The sequence below is a fragment of the Cervus elaphus genome, chromosome 33 (genome assembly GCF_910594005.1).
Source record: "Cervus elaphus chromosome 33, mCerEla1.1, whole genome shotgun sequence".
Lineage (NCBI taxonomy): Eukaryota > Metazoa > Chordata > Mammalia > Artiodactyla > Cervidae > Cervus > Cervus elaphus.
Genome location: NC_057847.1, coordinates 68,558,655 through 68,581,675, shown reverse-complemented (window position 1 = coordinate 68,581,675; position 23,021 = coordinate 68,558,655). Strand labels below are relative to the sequence as shown.

The 23,021-nt window shown below is 37.2% G+C and overlaps 1 protein-coding gene across 2 annotated transcripts in view; it reads right to left on the bottom strand.

Annotated features, from left to right (window-relative positions):
• DPP10 (dipeptidyl peptidase like 10) overlaps positions 1 to 23,021 on the bottom strand; it is a 717,819-nt gene that overhangs the window by 49,458 nt on the left and 645,340 nt on the right. For both annotated transcript variants that reach the window (XM_043894623.1, XM_043894622.1), the window contains 4 exons: positions 7,256 to 7,347; positions 6,791 to 6,838; positions 3,173 to 3,294; positions 1,795 to 1,842 (listed from right to left, as the gene is read on the bottom strand). In XM_043894623.1, the coding sequence (XP_043750558.1) occupies positions 1,795 to 1,842; positions 3,173 to 3,294; positions 6,791 to 6,838; positions 7,256 to 7,347 (310 nt within the window). The remainder of the gene's footprint in view (positions 1 to 1,794; positions 1,843 to 3,172; positions 3,295 to 6,790; positions 6,839 to 7,255; positions 7,348 to 23,021) is intronic.

Genomic DNA, 23,021 nt, shown 5'->3' with positions numbered 1-23,021 from the left:
CGGTGGTGATCATAAACCCTATTCTGGAGTCAGACTGTCTTATTTGATTCCCACCTGTGCTATCTATTATATTAGATTGACTCTCTCCAAGTTTTTTAACCTCTTTGGGACTCAATTTCCTCATCTGTAAAAGTGGGTGATAAATTAACAACATCAGGGGTGTTCTGAAGAGTAAATGTATTAATAAATATAAGCCTAAATTACAATAGATTATGGGCTTCCCTATAATCAATAGCTTAGTTGGTAAAGAATCTACGTAAAGAATCTACCTGCAATGCAGGAGACCTAGGTTCAATTCCTGGGTTGGGAAGATCTGCTGGAGAAGGGTTAGGCTACCCATTCCAGTATCCTTGGGCTTCCCTTGTGGCTCAGCTGGTAAAAAATTCGCCTGCAATGTGGGAGACCTGGGTTCAATCCCTGGGTTGGGAAGATCCCCTGGAGAAGGGAAAGACTACCCACTCCAGTATTCTGGCCTGAAGAATTCCGTGTATAGTCCATGGGGTCGCAAAGAATCGGACATGACTGAGCGACTTTAACTTTGACAATAGATTAGTCTATGATAAATCATTACAGCATGAGCGTACTGATTAAATAAAAATTTTAAATGAAAGAAGGAAAAGAAGGATAGATGAAAATAAGGAAAAGAGAGTCAGAAAGTAATTTGGCTATTCATTTTTAAGATCAGCTCAACCATGTTTGTGCTTATACTCTTTACTATTAAAGTTCTTTTTTTTTTTTTTTGCATTTTTTTTTATTTATTTTTTATTATTATTATTTTTTTTTTCCAGTGGGTTTTATCACACATTGACATGAATCAGCCATGGATCTACATGTATTCCCAATCCCGATCCCCCCTCCCACCTCCCTCTCCACCCGATTCCTCTGGGTCTTCCCAGTGCACCAGGCCGGAGCACTTGTCTCATGCATCCCACCTGGGCTGGTGATCTGTTTCACCATAGATAGTATACATGCTGTTCTTTTGAAATATCCCACCCTCACATTCTACCACAAAGTTCAAAAGTCTGTTCTGTATTTCTGTGTCTCTTTTTCTGTTTTGCATATAGGGTTATCGTTATCACCTTTCTAAATTCCATATATATGTGTTAGTATGCTGTAATGTTCTTTATCTTTCTGGCTTACTTCACTCTGTATAATGGGCTCCAGCTTCATCCTGTATAATGGGCTCCAGCTTCATCCTACTCTTTACTATTAAAGTTCTTAAACACATTGACCACATCTTACTAGCAATGAACACCCAGTTTCTGTCATATATCCTAATAAAGTCTTCACTCAATAGATGATGGACAATTTAATAAATATATAAAAACATAAATGAATATGTAAAACTAGTCATGGATAACTAAAATAAATAGGATATAAAGTATATGAAACAATATATTTTTCATATTTTTTTCTAAAATAAGTATGTTGATCTGGAGAAATAATCTACATGAGGTTCAAGAAAGAATGAACCAGAGCCCTAATGTGTCAATAGGCTGAAACATACCTAAATGAACTTCATCAATCACTCCTCAGTCAATTTAGATACAGAAGATACCCCATTTCAGGCATACATTGATAAGATCCAACTCCAATTATAAGGCAGCCCGACCCATTTGTTTTACTATTTCTCTTACACACACAAGGTCATATTGATGGTACCTATGCCTCTTTCCCCAGTCTAAGGGCTCCTTTGAAGAGGTTCTATAGAGTACAAAACTCAGAATGAATAAGATCATATCAAAGACTGGTGCCAACCATGACTATTCTGCATTGTTGTGTTCATGTACTTACTTGCTGGGTTGTCTGTGCTATGTAGGCTGACCACTGGAACCCCTGGACCTGGATTTTAGAAATATATGTAGAAACATTTTAAAGACATCTAAATAATAACTATTGGAAGGTTAGATGACAGAATTCTTTTTTCACATGCAAGCATTTCATAGTTAAAACATAATGAAATAGAAATCAGATTATTAGATTTCATTCCTTTCTATGCACATTTTATTCAGAAAAGTAAAAACATATGGGGAAAGAAACTATTTACAAGATTATTTTAAAGATCCTCCCTTCTCTAAAATGCCATATACTTCAATATTTCTATGGTTTTAGCCAATCTAATGCACCCTACTGTCTTCTAGTCTTTAATAGAATAGTCACTGATCTGTCAGTTGATTTCCAAACCTGTGACCTTCTACCCTCTCGTCCAAGATTAAATTATATTTACCACTCAGACAAGAAAGGAAGAATGCATGCATATTAGAAATATTTCATCCACAAGACAAATTAAATTTTGGAGCTAATCTTATATTAATTTAAAAATATATTAACTGGAATAGCTATTTCAAATATACTGGACAATTCAGTTGTAACTTTAAGATGTTATCTTGAAACTTCACTTCTATAATGAACTCTATTTGGAGGCTAATGGTTTTTCTCTGGTGTCATCAAATAAGTACATCTCTTTTTTGATTACTTTCTTTAAGATGTCAAGAGAAAAAAATAATGAAAAAGAGCAAGTATTGTTCTTTTCCTCATGGTATCTTAAAACAGGACTGCACAAGATACCAGCTAAAGCTGTAACACTCAACCCATTGCATTATAAGAAGATATCTCCCATTTCATCAGAGTATCCTATTAAAGGTATAATGATTCCTACTAGTGTAACCTAGACATACTATACCACTAGGTAAGACTTAGCATACTATTATCGTATAGAAGAAATAATTGGGGTGAACACACTTTCTCAAAATTTAAGGAGGCTAGACCCAGAGAATTAAATTTTTGTAGATCCTAAATTTCTTAACAACAAAGCCATTATTTCAACAAGGAGAGTGTTGCTTTTCTTAAAGTCTAGGTAAATTAGTTTATTATTCTAGGATGACTTTGCTAATGTAAACATTTATTCACTTTTTAAAAAGGTTTGTATAAAATAGCACTTATTGATCATGTACCTGTATACATACTGACTTATTCCCAATTTCTGTCTTTTAAATAAAGTAATGGATAAAATTTATATCACACAAAAACCCTTATTTATTACTTTTAAACAAAAACTTGTGTAAACTAGGAATATAAAATCATAGATTGAGGGTAATCATTACTACTGATAGTAATAGATACTGATTAAACAAAATTGATAAAATAAATTTTAACAGAAATCAACTATTACCTTTACAGAGTAATAAAAAATGTTGATTCATGGGACTAAAACTGGCATCAAAATATGTGCATTGTTCTTTCATAAAATTACATGAAATACATTGACGATTCAATAAGCCTTCAGTAGAAGCACTGGGGAAAGAAAAAGAAAGTGAGAAATGCTACTATTCCAGGTACTTGAATGTGTGATATCATTATTTAAATATTAACATAAAGAAGTTACAGTATTATTTAAATTGAAGTTCCTTATAAATTATCATTTATCATAAAAATGCGAAGTCAATTTCCATTACTAATGTTAAGACATACACATTTTTCTTCTCAGTAAAAAAATTAAAATTATGAACACCTATACATATACAACATGTATATAGTTATATATGCTTTAAAGAAACTGACTTTCCCAGGACTCAATGTAACTTATTCTTAGTTATATTTTATAGATATTTCTTTGTAAAGTCTAGAAAGAAATTACCCACACAAATAAGCATAGTCACTAGCAATAATATTAGTTGAAAGAACTAATAAATTATGATTAATCATAAATTATCTGTGCTGCTAGACAAAAACACTGCTAATGATACACTTTTTGAAACTTGGCTGGACAAAATATTCTCAGTTGCATTTTGGAATAAAACACATAGTATATTATACTTCACAAAGTCACAACTTCACACTTGAAACATTTTGGGTTCATTATAAACCAAAATTTTCCTTTATATCTGAAGTGATCAGTATAATAGGCACTTAAATACATTAGCTAGTTTCATCCTTATGATAAATCATAGCCTTGTTTTTTTTTCTTTTAAACTGTGATAAAACAACATTCACCATTTTAGCCAGTTTTCAAGTATATGGTTAATTTCAGTCACAATATTGCAGAACTATCACCACAGACAGACTATGAATGTGTGGCAGTCACACACATAATTTGACTTTTGTCTTTCTACTCTGTCATATAATTTTTCAGATCCAAGTTCCCCAAAAATTTATATTGGTATTTTCTCATTATTTAGATTATGAAATCAGTAAAAATAAAGAAAAGCATACTTTGAGACAAAATCATGACACCAAATATGGTAGCAATTCTGACTCTGTTAATCCCATAAATTAAGTCAACCAATTATTATTTTTATGGACCTGGACAAGACAATGATTGAGTTTTTTGGGTTAAACACTGACATTTTCTTATAGTCAAGTCAACTGGCACCTGATGAGCCATGTAAAGAAAAATCCATTGGTTGTATATTTTGGTTGTAACCCAGTCTTCCACACTAGCACAGGTCATAGATACATTGGCTGTTGTACTGCTCTGCCTCAGTCGCTAGAGACGTGTGTGTGCACTCATTTGCTTCAGTTGCGTACAGCTTTTTGTGACCCCATGGACTGTAGCCCGCCAGGCTCTCTGTCCATGGGGATTCTCCAGGCCAGAATCCTGGAGTAGGTTGCCATGCCCTTCTCCGGGGGATCTTCCCGACGCAGGGATCAAATCCATGCCTCTTACATGTCCTACATTGGCAGACAGGTTCTGTACCTCTGGTGCCACCTCGGAAACCCATAAGTGTGTTACTAGTTCAGTCATGTTCGACTCTTTGTGGCCCCATGGATTGTAGCCTGCTAGGCTCCTCTGTCCATGGAATTCTCCAGGTAGGAATACTGGAGAGGGTTGCCCTTTCCTTCAAAGGGGATCTTCTTGACCCAGGAATGGAACCCAAATCTCCTGCACTGAAGGCAGATTCTTTACTGTCTGAGAAGCCCACAAATCTAAGAACTCATTGTTACTCAAATCACATTTTAGGCTAATAAAAGGAGGAGAGGATGAGGCAGCTCCATTAGCTGAACTTAGCCAAATGTAATTTTCTGACACTCATTTTTCTTTAAGAGTTTTACAAAATGAGAGAAGTAAAACATCAGTCAAGTATTTCTGTCTCTCTAAGAGATTGTTCTTGACCACCAATATTAACCACAATATAAGTTTCAAGAAAGATAAGTTTTAGGTAACCAAAAGTAGAAAGTGACCAATACTTTAATCAAGATGTCTAAGCTAAAATTAGAATCAGTTTCTTTAAATAAATAGCTGTTCTTCCTTTGAAAGTCATTAGAATTGAGAACATGTGTTCCAGACTCTAAGAAAAAAAACAAAGAATGTGAAAATGACATATTGCAATATGTGATTAAAACGAGGAGAGGCTGACTTCAGATGACAGTGATTTATGCATAAATAATAGTGTGTGGGTGAATTAGAGTGAGTAAGGGTACTTGAAACATGCATTTTTGCTCTCAAAGGAAAGTCTAGGCTACTTGGTAAGAATCACTGGTGACACTGCTTCAAACATGATGAATTTCCACTGAGAATATGCCATGGCAGTTTTGACACTTTAAAAATGGATCTGTGAAAAGGAAATTAGAAAGGATATATGAAGTCTAGAATTAATAAGTTGCTTGCCAGGCAAAAATGAAAGTCATTCTTGGGAAGCCCTGGTGAAAGCTTTCTGAGTGAGGAGACATTTTTAATACTAAATAGGTATGACCTTAAACCCTTTTATGAATATAGCTTTCCATCTGGGAAAATTGGAGAGATGAAAATAGTTCCCGTCCACAGCTCTATTTTAGTAATCAAGGGCCATGCCTGGCTTAAATAACAATCTATGGATTTTATACATTCTGAGAATGGGGAGAGAGAAACTGCCACTTGATCTATTCTAGTAAATGTCCACAATGCTTTAATTTGTTCAGGAATAAATCACATGTGTAGAGTATTGCATGTGTGCTTAGTCGTTCAGTCATTTCTGACTCTTTGCAGCCCCATTGACTATAGCCCACTCCTCTGTCTATGGGATTCTCCAGGCAAGAATACAGAATGGGTAGCCATTCCCTTCTCTAGGGGCTCTTCCTGACCCAGGGATGAACCTGGGTCTCCTGCATTGCAGGTGGATTCTTTACCATCTGAGACACCAGTTCAGTTCAGTTCAGTTGCTCAGTCCTGTCCAACTCTTTTTGATCCCATGGACTGCAGCATGCCAAGCTTCCTCGTCCATCATCACTCCCAGAACTTGTTCAAACTCATGTCCATCAAGTTGGTGATGCCATCCAACCATCTGATCCTCTGTCATCTCCTTCTCCTCCTGACTTCAATCTTTCCCAGCATCAAGGTCTTTTATAATGAGTCAGTTTTTCACTTCAGGTGGCCAAAGTATTGGAGCTTCAGCTTCAGAATCAATGAATATTTAGGACTGATTTCCTTTAGATTGACTGGTTTGATCAGGGAAGGCCTCATATACTGAAAACTTTAAATGAGGCACAGCACAACAAAAAGCTATTGGGGAAATAAGGAAATGCTAGTGATATGTGTCATTGAGAGATGCAAGCCTCAAAAAAAAAAAAAAAAGATATTTTGAAAGGATAAAAACAAGTGAGGCAAAAAATAAAAGAGGAATAAGATGGCCTCCACTCCAGTTCCAAACCTTTATGCTCACAATGGTCCAGAGTTGAGGTTTTGTCACACTGAGTTGGCTCTCTCCTAGTCATACCAAAAATGCAACTTCAGATCTCTCCATCCTGTGACTATGCGGTGTGGATGGCCCCTGAGGAACCGACCTGTGCGGGAAGGTCCTCTCACAGTGCTTACCTGTACAGTTGCCTCCCTCTGGGAGATGACTCGGTGCTCAGAAAGTAACTGCCCATGAAAAGAAACAACACAAACATCAGGTACCAATCAATTTTTGCAACACTGAGTTTTTCACTTGCATTTTCCAACTGCCAAAGGATAGGCAAGACCTTTTCTATTATTCAACAGCAGGACTTTGATTCATTTGGGAAACATATCTTTTCTTAAAATGTTGTCATACTTTTTTTCCATGGTCTTTCACAGTCTGTATGAGTGTGACTCTGTGTGTGTGTGCGTGCATGTGTCTGTGCAAATGTGTCTGTGTAAGCATCTCTCTGGGTGAAGCTGAGGGAGAGTCCTAAAGGTTGGTTTTTGCATGGCCGGGCTACTTGGATTAGGACCATGGTAAGCAAAAATAAATCTGGCAGATAAGATTGCATTTAACAACACTGACTTCCAACTTGACTGGAGAATAAAAACACTCACATTTTTTGTGTAGTTTCATCATACGCCAGGATCTTTATCACTTCCCAGTTTCCTGATGTCAGGTGCCGCACGGTAATTTGCTCACTTTTACTCTGCAAAGAAATAGAAAATATTGATTTCTCTTTTATTTAAATAGCATCTCTCTGGTCGACACCAAAGTGCTAACTGCCCCTGTCACTTTTAATTCTTTAGTACTTAGTTAACATTGAGTTTCTTGTTTTCAATCTCAAGAATGAATACACATTCACATAACCATAGTTACAGGCAAGACAGTACCTTTATTCCTATGCTGTAGGAAAATCATTCAGAAAACATCTCCACATAGGACTACATGGGTAGCATCACCTTGACATAGGAAGTCATCTAGTCATTTAGTATAGACACAGGACTTTGATAGCGTTAATCTAAATGATTGACAGCTAAACAGTCTGAATAGCTTTGAATAAAACTTATAGAGCAAACTTCATTTCAAATAGATTTTAAGTGTTATATGCTTTTAACCTTTGTAGCATGTGTATTGAGAATAATATTGATAGATTTGCTATTTTCACTCAACAATTTATTTCTGAGATTAATTCATGTTGACACTTGTATACATAGTTTATTTTCACTGCTATATGGTATTTTATTATATGCATGAATACAGAAAAAATTATTTTTTGATATTTGAGTTTTTCCAAATTTTTGCTCTTTAAATCAAGTTGTCTGTGGACCACTTTATTAATGTCTCCTTGTGCATGTGGCAGGGTTTTCTTGAGACAAATGCTGATAAGTGGGAAAACTCCTGGAGGGAGCACAGAAAAGATGGTGGAGGAGTAAGATGGGGAGACCACCAGCCTCCCCCCAGATACATAAAAAAACTCATCAAGATATGGAACTACTCCTACAAAGCAACCTCTAGGCGACAGCAGAAGACCCCAGGCCTCCAGGGGGACAGGCTAAGCTCCCGGAAATGAGATAGGAGAGAGAAGGGAGACATAAAAGGGAAAAGACAGACAACTTCTGGGCAGGAACTTGTGCCCCAAAGGAGGGAGGGAGCCGTGAAACAGAAGTTCCCATGCGCAGGGAAACTCCCTCACAGGTAGGCCCAAAGGGGACCTACGACGAAGTTTGGGAAATCAGGGACTTCTGCTGCTGCTGCTGCTAAGCCGCTTCAGTCGTGTCCGACTCTGGGTGACCCGACAGACGGCAGCCCACCAGGCTCCCCCTTCCCTGGGATTCTCCAGGCAAGAACACTGGAGTGGGTTGCCATTTCCTTCTCCAATGTGTGAAAGTGAAAAGTGAAAGTGAAGTCGCTTAGTCGTGTCTGACTCTTCGTGACCCCATGAACTGCAGCCCACCAGGCTCCTCCGTCCATGGAATTTTCCAGGCAAGAGTACTGGAGTGGGGTGCCATTGCCCTCTCCAAATCAGGGACTTGGAGGGCAGTAAACTGAGAAAGCTGTACTTCTGAGCTCGTGAACAGCTCATGGACTGTAGCCCCAAACAGAGGCAGGCTTGGGACCCGAGAGCGTGCGGCCTACAGAGCCAGCCAGCGCACACAGGCCTTGCAGCACAGCCAGTCCCGGGGGCCAGTGTGACGGGCAGATAAACCCAGTAGCAAGCAGCACAGACGGCAGGCCCCGGGACCGCGCAGACAGACACAGCCCGCGCCCAGGGCGGGACTAGGGTGCCCGGAGAGGGAAGGCGTACAAACCCGGCAGCGCACACAACCCTCCCGGCACAGCTGGAAGAACAAATAGCCCCCGGGACAGACTGCCGGCAGTGAGACGAGACAAGTGCACAGAAAACTCGCGACGCAGACGGTGGACCTCGGGAACTGAGAGTCAAGTGCACACAGCCCTGCGAGCCAGAGGTGGGCTTGGGGGGCTGAGGGAAGCCCCCGCACGTCGCCGGACGCAGAAGCATCCAGGCAAGCACCTACCTAGGAAGTCTCGGCCGGCAGCGCAGGGTGGGACGGGGGAACTGAATCACCAGCAGTGATCCCAGGAACAAGTAGGGACTGGCTGCACTGCATAGATGCTGAGAGAGACGCTTTGAAACAGCTGCGAAAATAGACGCGCCTAACACTGGGAAAGCCGGGATTGCCCAAAGGCATACTTAACCCACAGACACTCCAAAATCTCCTACTGGAAACGACACCGCCCTCGAGAAAGACAAGATCCAACTCCATCAACCAGAACCCAGACACGAGCTCCACCAACCAGGAAAACATCACAGGACACTAACCCAACCCCATCCACAGAGGCAGACTACACAACCAAGGACTATGACCTTGAAAACCCTGTTTATTTAATTTTTCCCTTTTTCCTTTTTTTCTCTTATAAATCACACCATTTTCCCCCCCAACATATCTCTACCTTCACACTAGCATTTAGCGGTGTTGTGGAGTTTTCCTCTTTATCTTATTATTTAAAAAAAAAAATCATTTTAAGATTCTTTCTTCTTATAAATCACACTGCTTATTCCCCAACACATTTCCACTATCACATTAGCTTTTTGCAATGCTGTGGAGTTTTCCTTGTTAAAAAAAAAAAAAATCATTTTAAGATTTTGTTTCCTTTTTTTCATATAAATCACATGGTTTATTCCCCCTATATATTTCCACCTCCTATTAGCCTTTTGCAGTGCTGTGGAGTTTTCCTCTGTGTTTTTTGTCCAAAAAAAAAAAAAAGCAAGAAAAAAAATTCATTTTAGGTTTTTCTTTTTTTTCTTTTTTCCTCCTCACTTTTTTTTTTTTTTTTTTTTTCTTTTTTCTTGATGAGTTTTTTGGATTTTGATTTGGATATATTCAACTGCTTTACCTACTGGTCTTTACTGGCTGTAGCTATTCCTGAATATATATACAAATCTTTTTCACACACATCTATTCATCTTTGCTTTTCTATTTTATCTTTTCTCTCTCTTTCTTTTTTATTTTTTAGTCCTCTTCTCCATCCCTTCCTTTTCTCTTTTCCCTCCCTTCTCTTATTTTTTTCCTCTCTTTTTATATTCCCTTTTTTCCCTCTCTTTCTGCTTTCACCAAGTAAGTTAAATTGTTGAGATCTCTATGCTGTATTCCCCAATTGGCCTTCCATTCATGCTCAGATTATCAGACTGAGCATTAGCTAACTCTTCTTTCAGTTGGTTGATATTACTTCTGGTTTCCCTGTCTCAACAAGTCAATCTCCTGTACTTTTTTCTTTAGAACACTTTGGTTATAACTGTATATGTGGAAGTGTGTGTGTTTATTTCCCAGTATTTCTGTAATTGCCTACTTTATCTCCTCCCACTAGAACACAGGCACAAGTCACCCCAACAAGAAATCAACACAACCCACCCAACTAACATTTCTCTCCAAGTGCAAAAATCAAAAGGAAGAAGTAATACAACCTTAAAGCCTGGGAAAAGGAGACCTCAAATGGACCAAGTTAGGAAAAAAGAAAAAAAAAAAGGATGATGATGAAAAGACAGAGAAATACAACATAAATGAAAGAGCAAGGTAGAAACTCAAAAGACTAAATAAATAAAGAGGAAACAAGTAATCTCCCTGAAAGAGAACTCAGAATAATGAGTAAAGATGCTCCCAAGACTGGAAAATAAAATGGAGAAAATGCAAGAAGCATTTAACACAGTTAATACAATCACCAAGGACATACAAGAAACAAAGAATAAGCAAACAGAGATGAATAACACAATTACTGAAATTAAAAATACACCAGAAGGAACCAATAGCAGAATAACAGGCAGAGGAATGGATAAGTGAGCTGGAGGATAGAGTGGTGGAAACAACTGCTGAAGAGCAGAATAAAGGGAAAGGAATGAAAAGAACTGAGGAAAGCCTCAGAGACCTTTGGGACAATATTAAACACACCCATATTTGAGCTATAGGGGTCCCAGAGGAAGAAGAAAAAAAGAAAGGCACTGAGAACATCTTTGAAGAAATTATAGTTGAAAATTTCCTCAACATGGGAAATAGTCAATCAAATCCAAGAAGCACAGAGAGTCTCCTACAAGATGAACCCAAGGAGAAACACATCAAGACGCAAATTAAGCACAAAGAAAGAATATTAAAAGCAGCAAGGGAAAAGCAACAAGTAACATATAAAAGAAAACTCATATGATTAACAGCAAATCTTTCAGCAGAAACTCTACAGGCCAGAAGGGAATGGCAGGATATATTTAAATTACTGAAAGAGAAAATCCTACAACCACAATTACTCTCCCTGCCAAAGATCTCATTCAAAATTGATGGAGAAATCAAAAAAGCTTTACAGACAAGGAGAAATTAAGAGAATTCAGCACCAACAAACCAACCTTGCAAGAAATACTAAAGGGATTTACATAGCCAGTAAACACAAGAGAAAGGAAAAACTTACAAAAACAAACCCAAAATAATCAAGAAAATGCCAATAGGAACATGTGTATCAATAATTACCTTAAATGTAAATGGATTAAATGCGCCAATCAAAAGATACAGACTGACTGAATGGATACAAAAACAAGACCCATATATATACTGCCTACAGGAGACCCACTTCAGACCTAGAGACACATACAGACTGAAAGTAAAAGGATGGAATAAGATATTCCATGTGAATGGAAACCAAAAGAAAGCTTGAGTGTCAATCCTTATTTTGGACAAAATAGACTTTAATATAAAGAATATCATAAGAGAAAAAGAAGGACACTACATAATGATCTAGGGATCAATCCAAGAAGAAGACATAGCAATTGTAAATATCTGTGCACCCAACATAGGAGCACCTCAACACATAAGGCAAACTAACAGACATAGGAGGAGAAATCATCAGCAACACAATAATAGTAGGGGACTTTAACACCCCACTGTCATCAATGGACAGATCATCAAAACCAAGAATCAATAAGGAAACACAAATCTTAAAGGAAACATTAGACCAAATAGACTTAATTGATATCTTTGGGACTTTCCATCCAAATACAGAAGAATACAATTTTTTCTCAAGTGCACATGGAACATTCTCGAGGACAGACCACATCTTGGACCACAAATCAAGCCTCAGTAAATTTAAGAAAATTGAAATTGTATTAAGTATCTTCTGACTATAATGCTATGAGACTAGATATCAACTACAGGAGAAAAAAAAAAAAAAAACAGCAAAAAACACAAACTCATGGCGATTAAACAATACATTACTAAATAACAAAGAGGTTACTGAAGAAATAAAAGAAGCAATCAAAAGATGTCTAGAAAAAAATGACAATGAAAATACGACGACCCAAAACCTATGGGACTTAGCAAAAGCAGTTCTAAGAGGGAGGTTTATAGCAATACAACCATAAGTCAAGAAGAAAGAAAAACATCAAATAGACAGCCTAACTCTACATCTAAAGCAGCTGGAAAAAGAAGAACAAAAACCACCCAAAGTCAGCAGAAGGAAGGAGATCATAAAAATCAGAGCAGAAACAAATGAAAAAGAAACAAAGGAAACAATAGCGAAGATTAATAAAACTAAAAGCTGGTTCTTTGAGAAAATTAACAAAACTGACAAACCACTAGCTAGATTCATCAAGAAAAAAAGGGAGAAAAATCAAACCAATAAAATTAGAAATTAATAAGGAGAGGTTACAACAGACAACAGGAATACAAAGGATCATAAGAGAATATTATGAGCAACTATATTCTAATAAAATGGACAACCTAGAGGAAATGGACAGATACTTAGAAAAGATCAGCCTCCCAAGACTGAACCAGGAAGAAATGGAAATTATGAACAACCAAATTACAAACACTGAAATTGAAACAGTGATCAAAAATCTCCCCCCAACAAGCCCAGGGCCAGAATGCTTTACAGGGGAATTCTATCAAACATTCAGAGAAGAGTTAATGCCTATTTTCTGAAACTCTTCAAAAAAATTGCAGAGGAAGGAACACTTCCAAATTCATTCTACAAGGCTACAATCACCCTGATACCAAAGCCAAGAAAAGACAACATGAAAAATGAAAATTACAGGCCAATATCGCTGATGAACATAGATGCAAAAATCCTTAACAAAATTCTAGCAAACAGAATCCAACAACATTAAAAATCTCATACACCATGATCAAGTTGGGTTTATTCTAGGGATTCAAGGAGTCTTCAGTATATGCAAATCAATCAGTGTGATAAACTGTATCAACAAATTGAAAGATAAAAACCATATGATAGTCTCAATAGATGCAGAAAAAGCCTTTGGTAAAATCCAGCATTCATTTATGATAAAAACTCTTCAAAAAAAAGGGCATAGAAGAAACCTACCTCAACATAGTAAAGGCCATATATGAAAAGCCCACAGCAAACATTATTCTCAATGTTGAAACATTAAACACTTTCCCTCTAAGATCAGGAACAGACAAGCGTGTCCCCTCTCACCACTATTATTCAACATAATTTTGGAAGCCCTAACTACAGCAATTAGAGAAGAAAAAGAAATAAAAGGAATCCAGATTGGAAAAGAAGTAAAACTCTCACTGTTTGCAGATAACATGATACTATACATAGAAAACCCAAAAGATACTATCAGAAAATTACTAGAGCTAATCAGCGAATTCAGCAAAGTCACAGGATACAAGGTCAATACTCAGAAATCACTCCCACTCCTATATACTAACAGTGAAAAATCAGAAAGAGGAATTAAGGAATCAATACCATTCACCATTGCAACAAAAAGATTAAAATATCTAGGAATAAAACTACCTAAGGAAACAAAAGATCTGTATACGGAAAACTATAAAACACTGATGAAAGAAATTAAAGATGACATAAACAGATGGACAGATATTCCATGTTTCTGGGTGGGAAGAATCAATATTGTGAAAATGACTATACTACCAAATGCAATCTACAGATTCAATGTGATCCCTATCAAATTACCAATGACTTTTTTTACCAAACTGAAATGAAAAATTTCACAATTCATATGGAAACACAAAAGACCCCAAATAGCAAAAAGCAGTCTTGAGAAAGAAGAATGGAGCTGGAGGAATCAACCTTCCTGACTTCAGACTATACACCAGAGCTACAGTCATCAAGACAGCAGGGTACTGGCACAAAAACAGAAATATAGATGAATGGAACAAGATAGAGAACCCAGAGATAAACCCATGCACCCATGGGTACTGGTACCTTATTTTTTTGACAAAGGAGGCAAGAATATATAATGGGGTAAAGACAGCCTCTTCAATAAGTCATGTGGTGCTGGGAAAATTGGACAACTGCATGCAAAGAATGAAATTAGATCACTTACCTAATGCCACACACAAAGATAAACTCAGAATGGATTAAAGACCTAAATTCAAGACCACAAACTATTAAACTCTTAGAGGAGAACATAGGCAGAACACTTGATGACATAGATCAAAGCAAGATCTTCTATGACCCACCTCCTAGAGTAATGGAAATAAAAACAAAAATAAACAAGTGGGACCTAATTAAACTTAAATGCTTTTGCACAACAAAGGAAACTACAAACAAGGTGAAAAGACAACCCTCAGAATGGGGGAAAATAATAGCAAGGGAAACAAGTGATAAAGAATTAATTCCAAATTATACAAGCAGCTTATACAACTCAATACCAAAAATGCAAACAACACAATCAAAAAGTAGGAAAGGGACCTGAAGAGACATGTCTCCAAAGAAGACATACAGATGGCTAACAAGCACATGAAAAGATGCTCAACATCACTCATTATCAGAGAAATGCAAATCAAAACTACAATGAGATACCATCTCACACCAATCAGAATGGCCATCATCAAAAAGTCTACAAACAATAAATGCTGGAGAGGGTGTGGAGAAAAGGCCACACTCTTGTATTGCTGGTGGGAATGTAAATTGGTACAGTCACTATGGAAGATGGCATGGAGACGCCTTTAAAAAAAACACCATATGACCCAGCAATCCCATTTCTAGGCATACACCCTGAGGAAATAAAAACTGAAAAAAACAAATGTACCCCAGTGTTCACTGCAGCTCTATTTACAATAGCTAGAACATGGAAGCAACCTAGATGTCCATCAACAGATGAATGGATAGAGAAGCTGTGGTACATATATACAATGGAATACCACTCAGCCATAAAAAGGAACACATTTGAACATGTTCTAATGAGGTGGACAAAACTAGAGCCCATTATACAGAGTGAAGTAAGTCAGAAAGAGAAATATAAATATCATATACTGACACATATATATGAAATCTGAAGAAATGGCACTGATGAATTTATTTTAAGGGCAGCAATGGGGAAACAGACATAGAGAACAAACCTACAGACAAGGTGGGAGGAGAGGAGGGAGAAGGGGAGATGTATGGAGCAAGTAACAGAGAAATTTACAATGCCGTGTGGGAACAGAGCCAGTGGGAATTTGCTTTAAGACTCAGGGAACTCAACCAGGGGCTCTGCAACAGGCCAAAGGGTTGGGTGGGAAGGGAGATGGGAGAGAGGTCTGGGAGGGAGGGGACATGGGTATACTTATGGCTGATTCTTGTTGATGTATGAGAGAAAACCACGAAATTCTGTAAAGCAATTATCCTTCAACTAAATTTTTTTTTTTTTTTAAAGCACTGATACATAGGATTGCTTGTCGAAAGATAAATATCTTCTACCTAACTCAATGTTGTTTAGTTGCTAAGTTGTGTCAGACTCTTTTGAGACCCCATGGACTTAAGTCCACCAGGCTCTTCTGTTTGTGGGATTTTTCAGGCAGGAATACTGGAGTGGGTTGCCATTTTCTTCTCCAGGAGATCTTCCCCACCCAGGGAACAAACTTGAGTCTCCTGCTTGGCAGATGGAGTCTTTACCACCGAGTCACTTGGGAAGCCCACCAATAGTGACAGGTTATTTTCAAAAGCTGTGCCAATTTAGAATCTACTAGCAATATCAGTTTCTGTGGCTCCACATTTTGTCCACTTCCTCACCAACAGTTAATTTCATGACTAATTTTTTTGTCAAATTAATAAGTATAAAATTATATCCCATTATGTCCCACTACCTTTTTATTAAGAAAATTTTCAAAGTTGCAGAAAGGTTAATGAACAGGACATAAATATCCATTTGAGTGTTACTGAGATTCACCAAACATCAACATTTCAAAAATTAACCCTCCCCTTTTATTCATATGCTGAGTCATTTGAAACTAACTTGAAAACATCAGACTATTTTGGCTCTAAATATTTCAGTATGCATTTCTCAAAAGTAAGAATATTTTCTCATATAAGCAAATGGCATATCACACCTATGATAATAACATTGTGTATGCTATGTGCTCCGTTGCTCAGTCATATCTGGCTCTTTGAGGCCCAGTAGACTGTAGCCTGTCAGGCTCTTCTGCCTATAGAATTTTGCAGCCAAAAATATTGGAGTAGGTTGCCATTTCCTACTCCAGGGATTGAACCCACATCTCTTGCACCTCCTGCATTGGTAGGCAGATTTTTTACCACTAGCACCACCTGGAAAGCCCCAAATAATAACATTCAGTTCAGTGCTCAGTCATGTCTGTTTGTGACCCATGGACTGCAGCAGGCCAGGCTTCCCTGTCTATCGCCAACTCCAGGAGCTTGCTCAAACTCGTGTCCATTGAGTCGATGATGCCATCCAATCATCTCATCCTCTGTTGTCCCCCTCTCCTCCTCCCCCCAATCTTTCCCAGCATCAGGGTCTTTCCCAATGAGTCAGTTCTTCACATCAGGTAGCCAAAGTATTGAAGCTTCAGCTTCAGCCTCAGTCCTTCCATTGAATACTCAGGACTGATTTCCTTTAGGATTGACTGGCTGGATCTGCTTGCAGTCCAAGAGACTCTCATGAGTCTTCTCCAACACCACAGTTCAAATAATAATAACATTAATATCATCTAAATGTATAGTCTATGTTCTAATATCCACATTGCCCTAAGTAACCCAAATATCTCCATATCTATCTACCTATCTATCTACCTATCTATCTATCTATCTATCATCTATCTGATCATTGCATTGGGTTGTTACCTCTTTAGTCTCTTTTAAAGTAAATGTTATCCTATCATTTTTTTTATTTCTAAAACATCAAACATTTTGAAGACTCTTAGTCCAGCAGTCTCATAGAATGCCCACATTCTGGATTATCTGATTGTTTTTATGATACAATTTAGACTAACATCTTTGGCAAGGATATTATAGGGTGATGATGGATACCTGTTTTACTTCACTGAGTGCCAAAGAATTGATGCTTTTGAACTGTGGTGCTGGAGAAGACTCCTGAGTGTCCCTTGGATAGCAAGGAGATCCAACCAGCCCATCATAAAGAAAATCAGCCCTGAATATTCATTGGAAGGACTGATGTTGAAGCTGAAACTCCAATACTTTGGCCACAGATGCGAAGAGCTAAATCATTTGAAAAGACCCAGATGCTGGGAAAGATTGAAGGTGGGAGGAGAAAGGGACGACAGAGGATGAGATAATTGGATGGCATCACCGACTCAATGAACATGAATTTGAGTAAACTCCGGGAGTTGGTGATGGACAGGGAGCCTGGCATGCTGCAGTCCATGGGGTGGCAAAGAGTCAGACACAACTGAGTGACTGAACTGAACTGAACTTATACTTCACATCAGGAAACATACTGGTACTCATCTCCTCACTCTTAACAATGCTGCTTGCAGGGTAACTGGGGGATACATTTTTTTGCAAAAATGCATTTCACCTTGAAATTAAAAGTGTGATGATAATGCACTTTATATGACTAGGTTTTCTTCAATGAACTATCTGCTCAGTAGTCAATGATTCATGACCTTTCCTTGATTAAATTATCATTTCAAAGTGATTTTCTCACTGTAACATCCCTTCTATACTTATTACATAGTATTCTTCTGAAGCAAAGAGGAACTAAAGAGCCTCTTGATGAAGGTGAAAGAGGAGAGTGAAAAATCTGGCTTAGAACTCAACATTCAGAAAACTAAGATCATGGCATTTGGTCCCATCACTTCATGGCAGATAGACTGGGAAACAATGGAAACAATGACAGACTTTATTTTCTTCCGCTTCAAAATCACTGTAGATGATGATTGCCACCATGGAACTTAAAGACGCTTGCTCCTTGAAATAAAAGCTATGACAAACCTAGACAGCACATTAAAATACGGAGACATTGCTTTGCCAACAAAGTGTCATTTAATCAAAGCTATTTTTCTTCCAGTAGTCATGTATGGATGTGAGTGTTGAACCATAAAGAAAGCTGAATGCCAAAGAATCGAGGTTTTTGAACTGTGGTGTTGGAGACAACTCTTGAGAGTCTCTTGGACAGCAAAGAGATCAAATCAGTCAAACTTAAAGAAAATCAGTCCTGACTATACATTGGAGGGACTGATGTTGAAACTGAAGCTCCAATACTTTGGCCACCTCATTAGAAAAGACCTTGATGCTGGGAAAGATTGAAGGCAGGAGAAGAAGACGACAGAGGATGAAATGGTTGGATAGCATCACTGACTCAGTGGATATGAGTTTGAGCAAGCTCCGGGAGATGATGAAGGACAGGGAAGCCTGCATGCTGCAGTTCATGGGATCACCAAGAAACAGACAGGACTGATCAACTGAACAATATTCTTCTGTTAAAAAATCTTTCCTTACTTTTCCACGCTCACATGTGTTCATTGTCTTTCTCTTTGATATTACTATAAACATTTTACATCTGATATGTTATGTTCCATTATTGTTGTCAGTCTTTTTATTGTTACTCTTTATGATACTGAAATTAACAAAATTGGGTTAATGGGAACCCCTTCAAGCTAAACCCTCATAACAATAATTTCTCAAGAAATATTTTCCACTGGATTATGTTTATATATCAAAGTCTGAGTTTAGGTACACTCATTGCTACTCTAATGTTGTTAGTTCTGGATGTTTTCAGAAGAAATAGGTAAACCGAGAGAGATGTCCACATGTCCTATGTGCATGCTGGCGTGTATGTGTTCTTAGTCATATCTCAAAATTCATATCCTAATTCTTTTTATTTTACAATATGTTAAAAATGTATACATATACATATACATTTACACTGGCAGAAGTCTTGATCTCACCCTGTTTCAACACAGAGAGGAAAAAAAAAACTTCTCTTCACTAGGCTTTTATTTATCCTTTTTTTCTGGTGGAGATTTTTATAAAATTAATAAAATTAATATTTTATTGCTATAAATATAAATGCAAACCTAATTACATATATATATATATATATACATAAATTAGAGAGTGTGTGGGATGTGATCTATATCATTTATTATATATCTTCTTAATTCTTACATAGCTCTCCCTTGTGTGGATTTATCATAATTCATTCAACTATCCTCCAGTGATGAACATCTCAAAAAATGCTGTAGTGATTAACCCTGTTATATGTTTGTGGTTTAACATGTAGGGAAATATCTTCGGGATACATTCCTCCATGAGGAAAGTACCATTCTTCCCATCTACCAGTAATGTATTATAAGGTGCCTGTTTTCCCATGGACATACAGTGATCTGCAGAAATGATCCCTGAAAGTACAGTCTTTCCATGGATATGTTACAGAACACATTGGTCAGTGTTTGAATTTTTGCTAATCTGACAGGTGAGAAATGTTGCTATGGTAGACATGATGGATGCCAACCAGAACTTCCTTCTAGAAGGACCCATCTCTCCAGTGGCTAGAGGTGCTGCTGGGAAAAGGCCCTCAGTTGTCAGTCTTCTCTGGGGATGGCCTGGACTGAAGAAATGGCCTCTTCAATATCATATCTCTTCAACAGTCCTTCAAAGGACAACCTGATCAAGATTTGAATATAGAAGTCCATTCTTCTTGCCTTAACTTGGGACTTCTCTGAAAGGCTATTCCTGTCCAGAAGTCTCTGTGGGATTGGCTGAGGCCTTCATTCAGATGGCACCACTGCTTAAATTCTTCTGCCCCATCTTGCTTGCTTCTACTTTTCAGAAATATTGATCTCTGTAAAAATTGGCCTGCAGGTTAATCCTTATTTCATAAGAAGCTTCTTGTGAAACTCAACTTATGACAGGGATATTGGTGTAATTTCACTTTTCATTTTTCTTAGAAGAAAAGTTGAACATCTATGTGTACCTCTATGTTTATATATGCTAATGCCTAGGGGCTTCTCAGGCGGCACTAGTGGTAAAGAACCTATCTGTCAATGCAGGAGACATAAGAGAGGCAGGTTGCATCCCTGGGTTGGGAAGATCTCCTGGAGAGGGAAATGGCAACCCACTCCAGTATTATGGCCTGAAGAATTCCATGGACAGAGGAGCCTGGTGGACTATGGACCATACGGTCACAAAGAGTTGACCATGAGGGAAGTGACTTAGCGCACATGTATGTTTGTGTGTGTGTGTGTGTGTGTGTGTGTATGCAAATATATATAATGTTATGACTTCCCTGGTGGCTCAGATGGTAAAACATCTGTCTACAATGCAGGAGACCTGGGTTCAATCCCTGGGTCGGGAAGATTCCCTGGAGAAGGAAATGGCAACTCACTCCAGTACTCTTGCCTAGAAAATCCCATGGAAGGAGGAGGCTGATGTCCATGGGGTTGCAAAGAGTCGGACACCACTGAGTGACTTCATTTTCACTTTCATATATAATGCTATTTGCATTATTCTTTTATTTGAATCTAATGTTTATGGTATCTATTAGATGAGACTTCTTTTATTTCTGATCTTATGTGTATTTTAGAATTCTTTATATCCATTTTTGTAAGATATATACTGCAAATATTTTTTCCTGGTTTCTCATTTTGTGTTGACATTGATTATGGTAGTATTTGCCACCTATTTTTTCTTGTTCCTTATAAAATCAAGTTTGCCAACATATTCCTATACTACTTCTAGGAGATGATGCGTAGTTTAAAGGATTACAAAGAATTTACTCATGTTTCCTCCTAGTACAGGTAAGGTTCAATTTTTAAAATTAGAGCTTTGTCATTTTAGAGTTATGGTAGTAGTCTGGAACTACTTCTATACCAGTTTTCCTAAAGTAATTTTACAAAAAATTCATTTTTTCAGTGATTTAAAATGCTGCTTGCATTATATATTACATTTCTATATGTACCTGAGTCTATTTCTGTATTATATCTATACTGTTATATAGCTATATCTAATCTCTGTTAAGTCATGTCCAAATACCACACACTTTTAGTTATAGATTTTTTAATATCCATATTATTTAGGACCCATTCTTACTCATTGTTCTTTTTTATAGGATTCCCCTAGATATAATTACATCTCTCTTTTCCCACAGGAATGTAGAAATAAGCATTTATAGTTCAAGCAAATAAAAACTTATTGGAATATCTTATTGGGATACTATTAGTTTTATAATCAATGATAATCTTATTATTTTCAGTTATTCTACAGGAAAATATAGGTATTTTCCCATTTGTTCAAGTCTACTTTATATATTTCCAGAATGTTTTAATGTCCTCATATGTGTTTTGTACATATCATATATTTTCACTTTCATTTTTATAACTAAGTAGTTCATATAGGCCTCTCTCTTTCATCAGACCCTTTTAATTGGTTATATTTTGCATCTATGAAAGTTATTGATTTATATATACTAAATATCTATGGTGCTGTCTCACTAAATGCTTTTCCAAATTTTATATCTGGTTGTTTATTCTTGTCTCATTAGCTTCCAAAATCACTTTACAAAATAGTGGATAGTGTGCATTCTCCCTTGCTCCTGATGTTGATGATGGGAATGACACTAGAATGATTTAGGGGCTGAGATACATGTTTCATCACTTCCCCAGTGGCTCAGTGGTAAAGGATCTGCCTGCAATGCAGGAGCCTCAGGAGATAAAGGTTCAGTCCCTGAATCAGGAAGATCCCCTGGAGGAGGACATGTCAACCCACTCCAGTATTCTTCCCTGGAGAATCCCATGAACAGAGGAGCCTGGTGGGCTATATAGCCCATGGGGTCACAAAGAATCAGCCACAAATGAAGTGATCTAGTATGCAGGATATATATATTTTAACCAGAAATTGTTATTAAATTTTTAAAAAGGCTTTTTATAGCAACTACAAAGAAAATCTATTTTATAGATAATTTAAATTGTATTGGCATTGCCTTTGAAAGCCTAACAAAATTCTTTTAATGGAATCACGTGAGCATGGTGCTCATTTGTGGTGTAGTTCTTTGGTAACATTCTGCTTCTTCTATGTCATTAATTTAAGTTCTGCAGCTATACTGGGGACAGTTTATTTCTTCATGAAATTTTTCATCTCATCTGAGTTTTCAAATGAATTGACATAGAGGTCTGCAACATACTCTCTTATGCTTTATTAAAAAGTCCTTTATTTCCCACTAGCCATTTCTAATTTTGCATTACTTTGCTTTCTCCTTCTTTTTCTTTGACTAAATGAGTATGCGTTTTGTCTTCTGTGTGTGTGTATTTTCAAAGGGTAAAAATTATTTTTTCGCTTATTAGTTCTACCTTTTTCTTTTTATAAAGCACTTAATTTCCACTTCAAATTTTAGTTATTTCCACCTTTCTAATGTATGTTGCATTTTTCTGATAATTTTGTTTGACTTGAGGATTCAATCATTTCATTCTTCCATTTTCATTTTTATAAGCTTGCTAACTTATGATTTTTATTCTGACAACTTATTTGGATATTAAGTATGCCACTCTTTTTCTTATTATTATTTAATTTATTTGGGAATTGTGACTTGAATTCTCCAATAAATTGTTTAATTAGATTTACTTAAAATATTAGTTACTGGAAACTTGTTAAAATATATTATTGATTACT